General features: G+C 50.9%; 1 protein-coding gene and 1 long non-coding RNA gene across 2 annotated transcripts; one reads left to right on the top strand and one right to left on the bottom strand.

The window, feature by feature from the left end:
• The first annotated feature begins 3,866 nt into the window (after positions 1-3,866).
• LOC140642184 (uncharacterized) lies at positions 3,867-15,190 on the top strand. The gene is made up of 2 exons (XR_012038714.1): positions 3,867-4,147; positions 12,533-15,190. It is a non-coding gene; the product is annotated as an uncharacterized lncRNA (long non-coding RNA).
• LOC140642183 (transcription elongation factor A protein-like 2) lies at positions 7,755-8,480 on the bottom strand. The gene is given in 2 exon segments (XM_072842664.1): positions 7,755-8,156; positions 8,158-8,480. Coding segments are annotated over 2 exon segments (573 nt in total). The 5' UTR covers positions 8,425-8,480; the 3' UTR covers positions 7,755-7,850.
• Positions 15,191-15,834: the final 644 nt, after the last annotated feature.

Genomic DNA, 15,834 nt, shown 5'->3' with positions numbered 1-15,834 from the left:
TGTTCTAAAGACACCGTGGGACCGAAGCAGAGGGGATGAGTCACCGCCTGGAGGACATCAGCGACCTATAAATAGCGCGGCTGCTGACAGCGAGAGGCCCGCACAGGGTTTCAGTCCCCCGCCCAAGCCCGGGTCACCGATCCATCACACCGTTGGTCCCTCGGCCACCTGGCAGCCCCGGGTCACCAGCCCCTGAAGGATGGGGAGGAGGCAGCGGCCAGGCCCCCTAGGGAACATCTCAGAGGGGTTCCCCTGCTGTCGCCAGACTGTGCCTTATGAAGGCACACACGTTTATATGGGGGGGGCGGTAGAGCTGTCCTTCTTTATCTTTGAAATACAAGTTATCCACATGCAGTGAAAGGCACAGACCGTGACAGTAGGGTCTCTGAGTTTTGACAGATGTATGTACCCATGTAATCAGTAAGATCTAGAACATTCCCAGCACCCCCAGAAAATCCCCTCACCCCATCACACCACTGCTCTGATTTCTATCCCTGGGAGTCTCAGGTGGTTAAGCACCCGGCTCTCGATCTCAGCTCAGGTCATGATCTGAGGGTCGTGGGATCAGGCCCCGTGTGGGGTTCCACACTGGGTGTGGAGCCTACTTAAAAAACAAAAACAAAAAAACCATCACTTTGCCTGTTCTGGGAACTTCACATCCATGACATAATACAGTCCAGACTTATTTGCATCTGGTTTCTCTCACTTGACATAGTTTCTGGGAGATTCGTCAGTGTTGTTGTGAGTATATTTAGATCTTTTTGAAATTACAAGAAGGTTTTATCATCTATTGTGTATACGGTTCTATGGTCTCCTAGTTCCGTAAGTCGAACAGCAACACGCTTCTGAATCGAAGACTTGAAAGCACCTCAACGCTGCATCAACTGTCAACAGAAAATCTCAAACTGGAGTGCTCCCAGACCTTCAAATTCCAGGTGTCCGCATGGAATTTGTCCTTGCGAGAAAGTCCTGCACCCAAGAATGGCGGTGCCACCCACCCACCTGCTGCTCATAGTCGGAGACCTAGGCCTGATTGGCCCCCCCTTCCCCACTCCCACATCCACGTGCGCGCCAAGCCTCCTGGAGGAGGGGCAGTCAAGGGTTCTAAAATCTCTCCCTCTCTATCTCGTGTCATCCCAGGACCCTGACCAGGAGCAGGGACAGAGATAGCCCAGAGGATGCGCCCGAAACCCTGGCCTCCTGGGGAGGGGAGGGCCAGCGAGTGCCTCACGAAGGTGGGGACATTTATAGTGAGGCCTGAGGACCTCTCCCAGCCTGGAGAGGTGCCTGGATGGATTTAGGATAAATGTAGGCGCCATCAGCAATGGACCAGACAGCAGTTTCCACACAGGAGGGGCGGGTCAGCCAAGAGAGGTGTGAGGGGGCAGTGGGGGGCCCCAGGGGAGGTCACAGAAGAGCTGCCAGGGGCTCTGGCTGGGCCACGGGCCTCCCCTCCCTCCTGTTGGCCGCCCCAAGCTGCTTCCCCAAGCTGCAGGTGAGGGACACACTGGGCATTTCCAGGAGCCCACCAAATCTGGTCCTGTTCCCCGGGTCGTATCTCTGAATCGTTAGGGCTGGAATTTTTTTTTTTTTAATGAATCCAATAACTACGAAGCTAAGTACAGCAATATGAAAGTCAAAAGAAGCTAAGAAGATCCCAAGTCTTTTCTTGATCAAACACGTAAAGCCAAAAGAACTAAATTCATTTGCCCATCGATTACACTGTGGAGACTGCAGTTCCAGAGGGGAAGTTTCTGGAAATCAAGGAATGATGACAGGCTCCCTGCCATGCCCGTGCGTGCACACACACACACTGATTCTAATGCGGCTCAGCCACTGAATGGCAGAAATGATCTTGGGCAATTTATGTCCCATCCCGGAGCTTTAGCTTCCTGGGGACAGGAGGGGGATCAGAGCCGACCCGGAGATCACGGAGTTGTCGTTAATCAGACTAACCGAGTGAAGCCGGGAAGCCCCTGGAGCCCCCCTGGCACCCATTAGGAGCTGAGGAAGTACCACCCGTCGGCCTTGAGTCCTCACTCTGGCCCCAGAGCATCCGCGGCGTCTTCAACTCCGCTGCGGGGTTATCCATTGTCGCCACCAGCCCTCCCCTCCTGCCCCCACCCCCCACCCCCGTCTAGTTAAGGGCCGTGTTGTTTTCTCCCCAGACAACATCTGCCTCCTTTGGGATCATTCCCGTTACAAGTAGGACTGGTTTTAAAGGTTTATTACTAATGACTGGGGCTCCAAAACAACCCCGTTTACTAATGGACTGGGCCTTAGAGGGCAGTGTTTGGGGCCCAGCCCCAATCTTCTGGTTTTCTCCGGCAGGGACCCCAGTGACCGTGCGGGGCTTGGCTGCCTCATCTCTGCACCGTGGGCCACGATCCCTGCCTTCCCCCTGGTGGGGCCAACAGCGGCCGACCTTCTCCCCCCTCGGAGGTCATGGCGCTCGCTCTCTGAATCACTCAGCTACAACTTCTCGACACTTCGGTTGACCCTTTATGACCAAGGTGCGTGCTGGCTGGGAGGCCGCGTGCCTCTGCCCTGCGGAGCACCCCGGCTGTGGTCGGCGGGAGGCCCTTCGGTCTCCGGGAGGGTTTAAGTGATGCTGCGCTCAGACCCTGGGGAGCGAGCGCCGGTGAAGTTCCTACTGGGGGGCTGGGACCAAAGGACAGCTGCTCAGCGCCCCCTGAGTGACACGGTGACCCTCTCCCGTTCATCAGACACGATGTCAAGAAGGACAGAACAGTCCAGGATCAGGGGGTGGGGGGGGTCCGTCCAGGTGAACCGGTGGAAGCAGACGGACACTTTGCTCCTTGCACAGCCTCACCCCCACACTGGAAGGTGGGAATTATCTCCTCTGTATAAACGGGGTACCCAAGCCGATGGGTTGTGCATGGCACACTTTTTTCGTGGTTGACCTGCCACCCACGGCACCAGGAACTTGTGCCACCCCCGCCCAGTGGGACTGTCGGGGCTCTCTTCACAGAGCTGCAGCAAACACAGTCCTGAGCGACCCTGGCTCCAAGGGCAGCCTCGCCTCCGGCCACAAATAAGCTGTTGCTTCTTCATTTTGCTCACAGGCTGCGTTCCCCTGGGCCAATGGTTCCTTTTTCTCTTGGCAAGGTGGGAGGTGGGTGTGACATTTTCAGCTGCTATTTCCACGCATCTTAGTCACCGTGGGCAGCTCACAAGCCAGCAAAAGCCTTCCCACGGCCTGGTGCCGCCTCTGACAAGCACTTGTCCCCCATCCAGGGCCCCAAGAGGACAGGGGCTGTAACAGCCCTTCCCAATGTCAAGAAAGACAAACCCAGGCTCAGTGACCAAAGCTCAGCCCCATAGAGACACCTGGCCTCTTCTGAGATCCGTTATCAGCTCCTTCCCTCTTCTGGAACATTTTCTAGAACCGGAAATAGCAAAGACCGGATCCTGCATATTCAAAATAGATGCCCAGAACCCAAACCCTGAGGTTCGTGCCTAAAGCCTGTGACAGTCCCCTCAGGCTCCTACTCTAAGGCATTGATTTTTATTTTGGATACAATTTAACAGCCTTGATCTTCTCACTAGGCCAGATTCAAAGCAAGGAATTCCTTTTTGCACCCCTGCTGGGGAAGAGATTAAAGCATGAGGTGGCAATTACACTAGATGCATCTTAAGGTACCTTCCAACCCCAGTATCGCACATTTCCATGATCCTCAGCATAAATCATTATGAAATAAATTTATATAATGGACACAGTTTTGTAGTTCACTTCTCAGCACCAAGCAAAGCAAACACTTACACAAATACATACATATTTTATTTCGGGAGCTTATGAGCTCCCTCACCTTCTTTCATTCCGCTCTTTTTTCTTTCTTTTTTTTTTTTTTTTTTTGTCTTTTTTTGGGGAAAACAGTTCAGTTCTAGGAAGGAAGCCCCGGAATCAGGTGCCAAGCCTGGTATTAACAGTGTGACTTGGGATGTGTCATTTCACCCCTCTGGGCTTGTCTGCTTTTTTGTGAAATAGAGATCCACGTGCTCACCAACATTTATTGAGCAACGACTGTGTGCCAGGAGCCCCTCTAGGTGCTGAGGAATCCGCGAGAAGTGGCTCGATGGGGTTTGGCCGCATCCTGAAGAGCATGGGCCATGGAGAGGACGCAGGGTGAGTGAGCCGATCTCAGATAATAGCGTGTGTCATGAAGGGGATAAGCAGGCAGGTCAGTGGGGAGGGAGCTACCTTAGATGTCACTGACAGGCGGGGGGGCCACTTGGAACTGTCCGAATGGTCAACAGGCGTCCGCTGCAAGGAGAGTGCAAAGCCCACACTCCAAGCAGTTGATCAGTAGGCGGAGTGTGAGTGTAGGGTGTTGGAGGAAGAAAAGGGAGTGGAGGGGGTCCCCAAAAAAGCCTCCCACTTCGTATGGGGTCCCCAGTGAAGGAATGAGCCAGAACGACTTCCAGGACACACGTTATTCAGCAGCTCAGCGGAGTTTTCAAGGACCCAGGCTCTTTCCCATGCTTTGCTCTGCCATCCAATGTGCCATTCATGCATTCATACATTCATTCATTCAATAAATATACATTGAGGCCCTATGGAGATAAAACAAACTGCTCAGACATACAAATCTCACTCCTGTGAGGAGAGCTGGTCGGAAACAAGTAACGAAATGCAGATTGTGTCAGGTGAGATGTGTGCTTTGAAGAACAATGAAGGCAGGAAGGGTGTTCAAGGTGATGGGGGGTGGGTGGGGGAGGGAGCTGGTGTTTAGAGCGATCATGAGCCAGCTCACCCTCTTGGGATCCCTGAGCAGGGGCCCGAAAGGGGAAGGACCCATGAAGGTGGTCAGGGTGGTTGTTCCAGGCCAAGGGAACAGCTCTGGGATGTTGGAGAATCCCACACACCAGTGTGGCTGGAATTTGGGAAGCATCTCTTCCAAAAGGCAGTTCCCCAAGGGGAAAAGGGACCATCTGTTTTCCTTTCTATTTGAGTGTCTTAGCTCAGGCTGTGCTAACAAAATACCACAGACTGGGGGGCTGAAGCCACAGATGTTTATTTTCTCCAGTTCTGGGGCCTGAGAGTCAGAGAGCAGGGCGCCGGCATCCCCTCTGATGCCTGTGATGTCACTTTGTCTGGCTCCTGGTGGGCCTCCAATCCCACATGCCACAACCTTTATACCTCCCAGGTATTTCATACACTCTTCTCTCGTGTTTTCCATTCTCTTTTCTCTCTCTGGATATTTTATGCAAACATGTCTTCCAGCTCATTTACCTTCTACTACCAACAAGTAGCTATTAAACCCACCTACTGAGTTCTTAATTTTACTTATTGAGTTTTTCAATTCTAGAATTTTCGCTTGATTCATTTTTATAAATTCCTGTTCTCTGCTAAAAATACTCCACTGTTAGGGCACCTGGGTGGCTCAGTGGTTGAGCGTCTGCCTTTGGCTCAGGGTCTGATTCCGGGGTCCTGGGATCCAGTCCCACATCAGGCTCCCTGCATGGAGCCTGCTTCTTCCGCTGCCTGTGTCTCTGCCTCTCTCTCTGTGTCTCTCATGATTCAATAAATAAAATATTTTTTAAAATTCTCCACTGTCACCTCTGTCCTTGAACACATGGATAACTTTTATTGTGATTTTCATGTCTGACGACTCTAGTTTCTGGTCATCTGTGGGTCTGTTTCTACTGTCACTTTTTTCTTCTGCTCTTATTTCTTGATAGACCTGTTTTTGTTTTGTTTTGCTTTGCTTTGTTTTGTTTTACTGAATGCTATAACATTGTGTAAAAACTTTAGGGATTCTGGATAATGTTCATCTTCCTCCAGACAGAATTTGCTTTAGATTTTGGCAGGTGCTTAGAGAAGGAAGGAGTTGATTCGAGGCTGTATTTCCGTTTTTGTTAGTCTTGATCTATTTCAGGTTTACTCTTTCCTCAAGCAGAGCCCTGTAGGGTTGGTTCCCAGTAAAGAGTCTCAGTCATACATCAGACTGCTCCTCTCTGGAGGGTTCTGAACACCAATTCTTGTCTTCCACCACTGAGAACCTCCCAGAATGTCTGCTTACCTTCTCGGCAGTTGGCAGCCACTTTCTGCTCAGTTTCTCATCCTCTGAGCACAGGTGGCTTACATGTGAGTAAATCGCTTGAGGGGCATAGCTGCTGTGTGGAGTGTTGGACCTGTGTCTCTCTGCCTTTCTTCTTCCCTGAATCTTCAACCCTCAAGTCCTGATTGCCTCAGTAGCCCTGATTTTTTTTTTGTCTCCCCAGTTCTGTGAGAACTGACAGTGCTGTGAGCCATCGCTCTCTGTTGGCTTCTCAGCTTTTTGTTTCATGCTTCTTAGGAATCAGCAAATGTCTCGAGGGAAGGAGGTGTAGAACATGAGTCCCCCTCTCTCTGGGATCTTGATCCCTCATGTTACTCTTGCCTTCAAATATTATATTATTGTTATACTATATTCTTTGTATTATATTATCTCATATCCTTCATCCAGACATGAAAAGCTTAGGTGTGATGTGACTTCTGCAATCTCACCCCAGTGCATGCTGACTTGCAGTGTCCCTCTCTCCTCACCTAGCTGATGCCCCAGGCGCATGCCTCATGCTGAGCTCTACAATGGCTGGAGGAGCATCAGGAGCTCATGGGTACAGTGTGTGTAGCAAGGAAGGTAGGGACCTCGATCCATGCAATAAGATAAGATTGAATAACAAGTAAGTCAATTGGAGAAGGACAAACATTATATGGTCTCATTCATTTGGGGAATATAAAAAAGCAGGGCGCCGGGAGACAGAACATGAAAGACTCCTAACTCTGGGAAACGAACTAGGGGTGGTGGAAGGGGAGTGGGCGGGGGGTGGGTGACTGGGTGACAGGCACTGAGGTGGGCACTTGACGGGATGAGCCCTGGATGTTATTCTATATGTTGGCAAATTGAACACCAATAAAAAATAAATTTATAAAAATTTTAAAAAAAAGATTGAATAACAAAGCACATTGTCTCCCAGACCAAAAATACCTCCCAGCTTCCCAGTCCCCAAACTTCCATCTTTGGAATAGCTCTTTGGTCCCATTAAATTGCAAATGTCCTCCTGAAAGAAGCCACTAACTGTCATCAGTTTCTGGATGTGGTTTATTACCTCTTTTCAGCAAGACTGCTCACTTTGAAACTAGGTTTTCTTTTTTTTTTTTTTTTTTTTTTTTTAAGATTTTTTATTTATTTATGATAGTCACACAGAGAGAGAGAGAGAGGCAGAGACACAGGCAGAGGGAGAAGCAGGCTCCATGCAGGGAGCCCGATGTGGGATTCGATCCCGGGTCTCCAGGATCGCGCCCTGGGCCAAAGGCAGGCGCCAAACCGCTGCGCCACCCAGGGATCCCGAAACTAGGTTTTCAAAAGGAAGGGCATGGAGGGGGAACACAGGCATGGGGTGCCATCATGAAGGGGGCAGTGCTGATGGGCTCAGGCCTTCAGCATTTCCCCGGAAACTTGCAGTAACCTCCTGAACGGACCCCTCATTTCTCCAGACTTCAGTCCCTCCTCAACTAACCTGTTTTCCAGGCTATGTCCAAATTATTCCAAAATGTAAATTTGTTCATTTTTTTGTTATTATAAAAATTAAGGCATGCTCATGAAATAGGGATACTATAAAGAGGAAATGATTCCAAATTCAACTACCTAGACTTCCAGGCTTTTTTTTTTTTAATGGTTCATCAAACTCTTTAATTTTACAATATGCCATAAACATTTTTCCATGTAATGGACAAAAATCTACTGAAACATCAAGGGCTGCAGTTGGGTAACAGAGAGTGATAGCTAAACCAAGATTAGCATAAGGTTAAAACACAGGGCCTGGGCAAATGCCTACAAAGGACACTACACAAAAGGAATGTCTTCAAAGCCCCTCTGTGGGGCCCTGCACCCACCCCTGAGTTCCCTTGGGCCCCTTGGGTGGAAGGGGTCCTGTAAACTTTTTTGCATCCAATAATCCCCCCACCTCAATTTCTGTCTGGTTTTCTTCACCGCACCCTCTACCCTGGCCATCTCATCAAATTCTCTTGTCATCTCCTCATTGCTCAAATGTATGTCGTGTATGGTCTCCTTATATTCCTTGAGGCATGGAGCCAGCCCCTTGTCGCTTTTTCTTTTGGCCTTCCTGGGTACATCATCCCCAGCTGGGGCACTTTCCTGCAGCCCTTGGTTCGATTGCTGGCTTTTCTTCTTTTGGCTTTCTGTCACTCTCTGGCTTTCCCTTGCTCTCCTCTGGCTTTCCATCCTTTGGCTTTGTCATACTCTCTGACTTTTCTTTATCTGTTAGTATTTCGAACTTTTCCTGGTCTTCCTCAGTACAAGCTACTTCTGGCTCTCCTGCATCCTGTGGCTGTTCTTTGTATTCCATCTTTCCTTGGTTCTCAGTCATTCCTTCATTTTCATTGCAGAGTTTTTCCATGTTGAGATTTCCCCTCCTTTTCCTGTCCTGCAGGGATTCTGAACAGATCCCTCCTCCTTTTCTAGCCTTGCAGAGTGCTGAGGACAGATATGTAGACCTGAAAGAACCTGGAGCAACAATTAAGAGCTCGCAAACTGCTCTGGATCTGACCTCAAGACGACTTCCAGATTTTTAAATGCTTGTTTATGCATATAGATATGAGGCCAGTTAGCTGTTGCCATAAAAGAACACTTTGCAGCAAACCATCCTAGAACGTAGTGGCCTTAAACAATGATCATTTATTTTATGATCTGTAGGCTGTCTAAGGTCTGTCAATCCAGGCTGTGCTCAGCCGGGTGGCTCTGCTGCTCTTGGCCGGGGAGTTTAGTTCGGCACCAAATGCGTCGCTCATCTTCCTCCTGAGACCAGTAGCTAGCCTGAGAATGTTCTTCCCTAGTGAGAGCTTGGGTGCCAGAGACCGAGTGGAGGCAGTGTCAGAAGTGGTTCACCATCTCCTCCATCACTTTCTGTGAGCAAAGTAAATCACACGGCCAAACCCAGCCCACAGACCCACAGGCTTGCCCCACCCACAGTAGGAGGGCATGGCAAAATTGCAAGGGTAAGGGCATGGATACAGAAGGGCATGGAACTGGACTGGTGATGCAATCTACCGCAGGTCTGCTTTATCTACCCCACTGCACAAGCTGCACTGTTTTGTTTTGTTTTGTTTTTTCACTTAATAGATTGTAGACATCTTTCCAGGTCAAAAAATTTGCTCTATATCATTAGGTTTAATGATTGAAGAATGTTTCCATACATGGGTGTGCTTTAATTTATTTAATCACAGAGTTATATTTCCAAAATTCAATCCTGACCATTGAATTCTAACTTGTAACTTTTCAACATCCCTGTCTTAGTCCAGGCTACTGGGACAAAATACCACAAATGGGGGGCTTACACAACAAACACTCATTGCTCATGGCTCTGAAGGCTAGGAAGTCCAAGATCAAGGTGCCAGCAGATTTGGTGCCTGGTGAGAGCTCTTTTGAGAACGTCTCTTGTGGGCACTGCCTCCTTGCTGTGATCTCATGTGGCAGAGAGAGGTCATATCTCTGGTCTCTTCTTATAAGGGTGCTGACCCCATTCATGAGGGCACCACCCTTATGACCTCATCAACTCCAAAATGCTCCACTCCTAGTACCATCATACTGGGGAATAGGGCTTCAGTGTATGAATTTTGGTGTGACACAAACATATAACCCATAGCAGGCCCCACATTGGGCAAAAATCCAAACCCCAAACCTGCTGTCTGAAGTCTACAGTCCTCCACAGCCCAGTGCAGACAACCATTCTTGTTTCATCTCCTCCGCACCCCATTCTTCTCATCCTTCAGACCCTGTACAGTAGCTAATACAACCACTCCCTGACCCTGGACTGGTTAAGATAATGTTTGCTACTCTAACACATACTCCTCAAATCAGTGGCTGAAACCAGAGAGCTGGACTTCATTCACACTCAAATGATGGTCAGTGGTGGTTTGGGGGGTGCTCTGTTCCAGGCATCACTTAGTCCTCATAAAGGTGGCCGACCTTTATGGGGGCCACCGGGGGCATCAATATCCAGCCAGCAGAAGGAGAAAGAGAGTGGAGGGGGCTCAGGGCTCAGGGCCCCGGCTCAGGGCCCCGGCTCAAAAGTGGCGGAAATTGCCTCTGCCCACCTTCCGTGCCCTTATACCTGCACAGGAGCTGGAGGAGGCCACCTGGCCACGTGCCCTGGAAGAAGCAGAACAGGTATGTGACCTGTGTGTAGCAAATTTTATTGCTACACAGTAGGGATTTTTCAAAAATATATGTATATTCTTCTCAGTTCCACAAATCTCATATCATCACAGAATTTTTCTAAAGCCTCTTCCTTTTCTTAAAGTCAGCCATATAAGACCTCCCACCCTCTGATCTTCCATTCATTTTCCCATCACATCTCCTCTGGCTCTGACCCTTCTGCTTCCCTCCTCCCTTAGAAGGACCCTTGTGATTGCACTGGGTCCACCTAGATGACACAGGACGGTCTCCTCGTCACAAGAGCCTCAACTTAACCACGCCTGCAAAGTCCCTTTTGCCTTGCAAGCAGCTCCTTCATGGGTTGCAGGGACTAGGGCGTGGCTACCTTTGGGAGGGGGCATGATTCTTCTCACCCTACTGACTGTCAAAGAACTGGCTGCTCTATGCCTCGCTGCTACATCTGGAAGTGGGAGGAGTAGGGGCAGTAATAGGATTAGTGATAGTAATACCTACTTTAGAGAGGATGGAGTTTCTATACAAGCACACGGAACAACAGTTGATGAATAAATGCTCAATAAATGTTGACTTCAGTATATTTAAGCGGTAATATTAGCACTGTGTCAAAAGTTTGAGACTGAAAACAATGTACAGATGCCAACATATTTTTAAAATGAGAAAATCAAAATAAGAATTTAATTCACTGAGAAAATGCGTGCTGAACAATAGACAGCAAACTTATAGAAAACCAGTGTGAATTTGGAAAAGAGGAAGCCCCAGATGCCCACGAGCTGAGGAAAAGATACTTGAAAGCAACTGTTGTCCAAAAACCAACCACAAAGTGAAAATGACAGAAAGGGTTCACTTTACTCCTTGAGACCAGCAGAAGGTGGATAATGCCAGGGCTGGGAGGGATGGACGCGGCCAGCAGGGACTGGCCGGCCCCTGGGAAGGGTTCCACTCCTGCCTGTCCAGTTCCGGCACCACAAGCCTGAGATGCTGCAGAGGCCCCTGGGGACATCTGTCCCCTGGGAATTGTTACATAGATCCACGACCGCTCACCTGCCTGGAAGTGCCCCCCTCCCAAGGCTGGGAGGGCCATATTGGCAGATACACCCCTTGAAGGGTGACTCAGCGTCTAGAAGAGAGTCACATGAGATGTATTCATAGGAACATGGGCGGATGTAAGGAAACACCAGGGTTGGTGAAAATGTGGGAAAGAGAATAAGGTGCAGCACACACGGAAGCTTCGAGCTCACAAGTGGCAATACTCATTTCCCCAGAGCACACAGACTGAACCCTGGGCATACTTGCCTCCTGGCGGGGATGGCATTACAGTGGGGGAGCAAAAGAATGAATGAATGAGGAAATGAATGAATGAATGAAAGAGAAATCCTGGCATCCACTGCAGGTGGTGGGCTCGCTGTCACAGGTTGACAGGTGTAGGGAGGGAGAGCACCTGGGGAGCGCCGACCCTGACCCCAAGGAGGGATGCCCTAGGACTGTCAGCCCCTGGGGCGGGGAGAAGAAGTCAAAAGCAGAGGTTTTGGAAGGATTGGAGTTGAGAGGAAGGGATACAGCAGTTCCAGTCTGAGGAAACAAGGTGAGCAAAGGCCGAAGAGAGAAAGCACAGGATGTGGCCAGAATGGGCCCTAACATTTCAGGAGCAGCAGATGGATGTAGAAACCCCAGTGCAGGATCATCATTTCCTACTCAGATAACCCTCCAAGGAACGGTCATTAACTTCCACTTCACACTGCAGACGAGGGAGAGAAGGGAGGCTCGGGGAGGCTGAGGAGCTGGCCAAGGAGCCCAGCTGGGAGGGGAGGACCCAGGGTCTGGGCAGGCCTGCCTCTTTCTAGAACCTGCACAGGGCTGCCCCTCATATCTGCCAGACTGTTAAGCCGATGACTTGGGCTGAAGGACATGAGGGGAATGGTTCATGTGGGTTTCTTTGAAGCCCATGTGGGTGTCTCCATGTAGACCAAGGAGCACATGTGGACTCCTCCCCAGTGACCCCATAATCTGAGAAAAGGAGCCAGAGTGGACTCTGGTGTGTGATCTGGGACCCAGCTACACCAGAAACTCATACGACAGGCACTGACACTGTGTGGGATGGGAAGACAGGACACTGTGTAGGACAGGACAGACCATGGGGCACTGTGTGGGATAGGAGGATGGACCATGGGACAGTACATGGAACAGGGCATAGACCATGGGACAGTACATGGGATGGGGACGGACCATGGGACACTGATGACAAAGAATAACGAGGAACGTTCATAGCTAGGAACGGGCTTCCACAGGTCACCTAAGAGCATCAGCTCCCTCTTTTCCTTTCTATGATGTCACAGAAAGTCACACGGGTTTGGAGTCTAGCCACCCGGGACGGAGAGATGAGGGTGTTGGAGCTACAAGACCCAGGGATCATCTCAGTGGAGCTGAGTTGAGCTGAGGGCCCCGGAGAAGAGCCCTCCTTGTAACATCATCCCTGTCCCAGGGCGAGAGCCTGATGGCGGCATCTAATTTGCTTTCCTGCACATGAGTGGGTATTAACAATTGCTGCGATGTCATTTCCTGCTGGGGACAGAGTGTGATGGAGCTGCTGTGAGAAGCTGCCTGCTGGCATCGCTGCAGAAGCTGGGAGGGAGTCCTGGCTCCAGGGAGGCCCCCTCCCTCCCTGCACCCCTAGTAGCTCCTGGGAGCCCTTCTCCAACCCCCTGGGTCTTGCTTACTTCAGATGGAGGCTGCAAGCATCCACCATGCTTGGTGAATCTGAGACACAAAAGCCCCCCCTCTTGACCTTGAGGGGCTCCCGCTTTGAGGTTCTTGCCCCACCCTGCCATGGGCCAGCGGGCTACATCCGGGCAGGGTAAGCTATGCTTCTAGCCTCCTAGGAGCAGTAATCCAAAATGGGACTGGGGACTCGGGTGGGGGCAGGACGGGGGAGGCAGACGGTCCGGGCGGAAGCTGGGCAGCGTGAGGACCAACCAGGAAGGCTGAGATGCAGTGGCTGAGGCCCTGGCCAGAGCCCAGGCTGCAGAGGGCATCACACAGGCCATATCTGAGCCCAGGGACCCTGGGGGCTCTAACCCACCCTTACCTCCCAGTTCTCCACGGGCACAGAGCAGGGATGGGTGAGGCTGGCAAGAGGGTCTAACAGGTGTCCAAGTCCTGCTTGGAGCAGCTGTGCTTTGTAGGTGCCTAGGGTGCTGCACCAAACCTATTCCAGGGTACCCCCCTGGCCCCCAGCTACAGAAGCGGAATCTCCCCGGGGGGCCTTGGGCATGTCCAGGCAGTGGGGCCCTAACCATGGTGGGAGAAGCCTCCACGGGTCTCAGGCATCCTGCAAACATAGCTCCTGGTGAGGCTTTCAGCAGAGCACGTGGAGTCATCCTCAAGCCTGTCCCCAGCACCGGCCACTACTGCCTCTCTCCACCTCTACCTGGCCCAGAGTGTGTCCCCAAATCAGCTCCTGGGGCTCTAGCTGTCACCCCTAGAACTCTCACACATGCTGGGGGGAGAAAAGAGTGGTTCAGCGCGCTTTGGAGAACCACCTGAAAATGTCCCCTAAAGCCAAACATAAGCCTCCCTGGGACCCACACTCTCACTCTTAGGTTCATGCTCAGGAGAAGCAAGCACGCATGTCCCCACACGTGCACAGATATGTTGGTGCCACTTTACTCACATGAGCCAAAGTAGGAAACAGCCTAAAAGCACACCGACAGGATGATGGACCGATAAAGTGTGGTGTGTGCGTTCAGTGGAACGCTACGTAGAAGCACCACGGAATGATCTACTGCTCCGTGCAAGAAATTGGATGAATCTCACAGAGGTTATGTCGAGTGAAAGAAGCCAACTCGAAGGATTGCATGGTTCCATTTACAGAAAATACAAACAGGCAAAGTCATCCACGGTGACTGGTCCGAAGGGTGGCGCCTTTGCGGGAAGGGGGATGAGCCGTCTCCCTGGGCGCTGGAAATGTTCTATATCTGAAGCTGATGGTGATGAGACGAGTGTATGTATCTGTGAAATTCCATCAACCTCTAGATTGACGAGTGTGCACGCTATGGACCTCCCAGGACGTATGTCGTACTCCAATCTTAAGAACTTGGATGGGCCCCATTGCCAACAGAGTTGGGTCCAAACTGTGCGCCTGGTTCTCCACGGTCCAACCTTTGCCCTTCTTTCCACCCTCACCTCGCACTCCGCCCCCGCCTCATATTATGCCCCAGCCACGCTGGCTCCGCATACACCTTCTGCGTGTCCACACCTGCCTGGCTTTGCACATGCTGCTCCCAACTTGGAATCTTCACCCGTCTCCACCTGGACGTGTCTCTCCCCCTCCTCCCCTCCCTCTGCGCTCTCTGTCCCTCTCCGTGTACGCACATCCACAGCCACAAACCCGGTGCTGTACTAGGTGTCCTCATGGTTATTATCTGACCTTATTCTCACGGCCAGCCTGGGAGACAGATGCCACTATGAGCATTTTATAGATGAAGAAATGAGTGACTTGTGCGGGCCCACGAAGTTAAGAAGCAGGTCAAGGTGGGATTCATGCCCGGGTCAGCTCAACAAGGAGGTGTTGAGTGCATGTTCGTGCTAGGTGTGCACACAATGGTGAGAGGCCGTCCTTGTCTTCTGAGAGTCGCCAGCTGGAGGGGAGGCAAACCAACAACTGGAAAGGGTGTGGGCTCTGGACTGGTCCCCGTCCTACACTGGACATATCCCTTCAATGCTCCAAGTCTCTGTTTATTGATCCGTGACATGGTGATAACGCCTCCCTGCATCTCGTTGTCAGGTGGCGGGAATGTGACAGACGACAGCAACATCACTGCCCGTCTTTCTGATGGTAAATATCCTCCAGACCCATCAAATTGTCCAAGGCCAAAGTCATATGCCACCTCCTCTCTGAAGACATCTTTAACTTACCTCCCTTTCTAAGCCCTGACCATCACCCTCCTCCTCCTCATGATAATAATGAAATAATAAAACCATCTGGATGGAGAATTTACTACGTGTTAAGGGTGATGTAAACCATTTACACACATTCTCACATGTAATCTCCATGATGACTTTCTTTTTTTTTTTAATTTTTATTTATTCATGATAGGCACACAGTGAGAGAGAGAGAGGCAGAGACACAGGCAGAGGGAGAAGCAGGCTCCATGCACCGGGAGCCTGACGTGGGATTCGATCCCGGATCCCCAGGATCGCGCCCTGGGCCAAAGGCAGGCGCCAAACCGCTGCGCCACCCAGGGATCCCCATGATGACTTTCTAAGGTGGGAACCGCTGTCCCTACTTTTTAGCTGGGAGACTGAGGCTTAGCGCTATTTGGGGCATGCCCAGGGTTGACCGCCTGTGAGGAGGAGGCCACAGTTTCGGGTCAGTCCAACTCTCGGGCTCGGAATCTCAGCCACGAGCCACCCCACCCCACGTGCCTCTCTTCTAGTATCGAACCACCTCACACCTGACAGTTTATTCAGTCACATTAATGAACATTTGGGTGGAGTTTTACTGTTTACAGCACACACCCCTCATCCTACAGGTGCCAACAGAGGGTCTTTACGTTGTCTTCTAACGAATGATCCTTGAGGGCCACCGATGCCAGGATGTGGCAAGGAACAGCCTGAGCTGGGGGCCCGCTCTCCTGGA

Source organism: Canis lupus, chromosome 11, assembly GCF_048164855.1.
Source record: "Canis lupus baileyi chromosome 11, mCanLup2.hap1, whole genome shotgun sequence".
NCBI classification, from domain to species: domain Eukaryota; kingdom Metazoa; phylum Chordata; class Mammalia; order Carnivora; family Canidae; genus Canis; species Canis lupus.
Note: the sequence above shows the minus strand (reverse complement) of the source record. Positions and strands in the feature narration are given on the sequence as shown.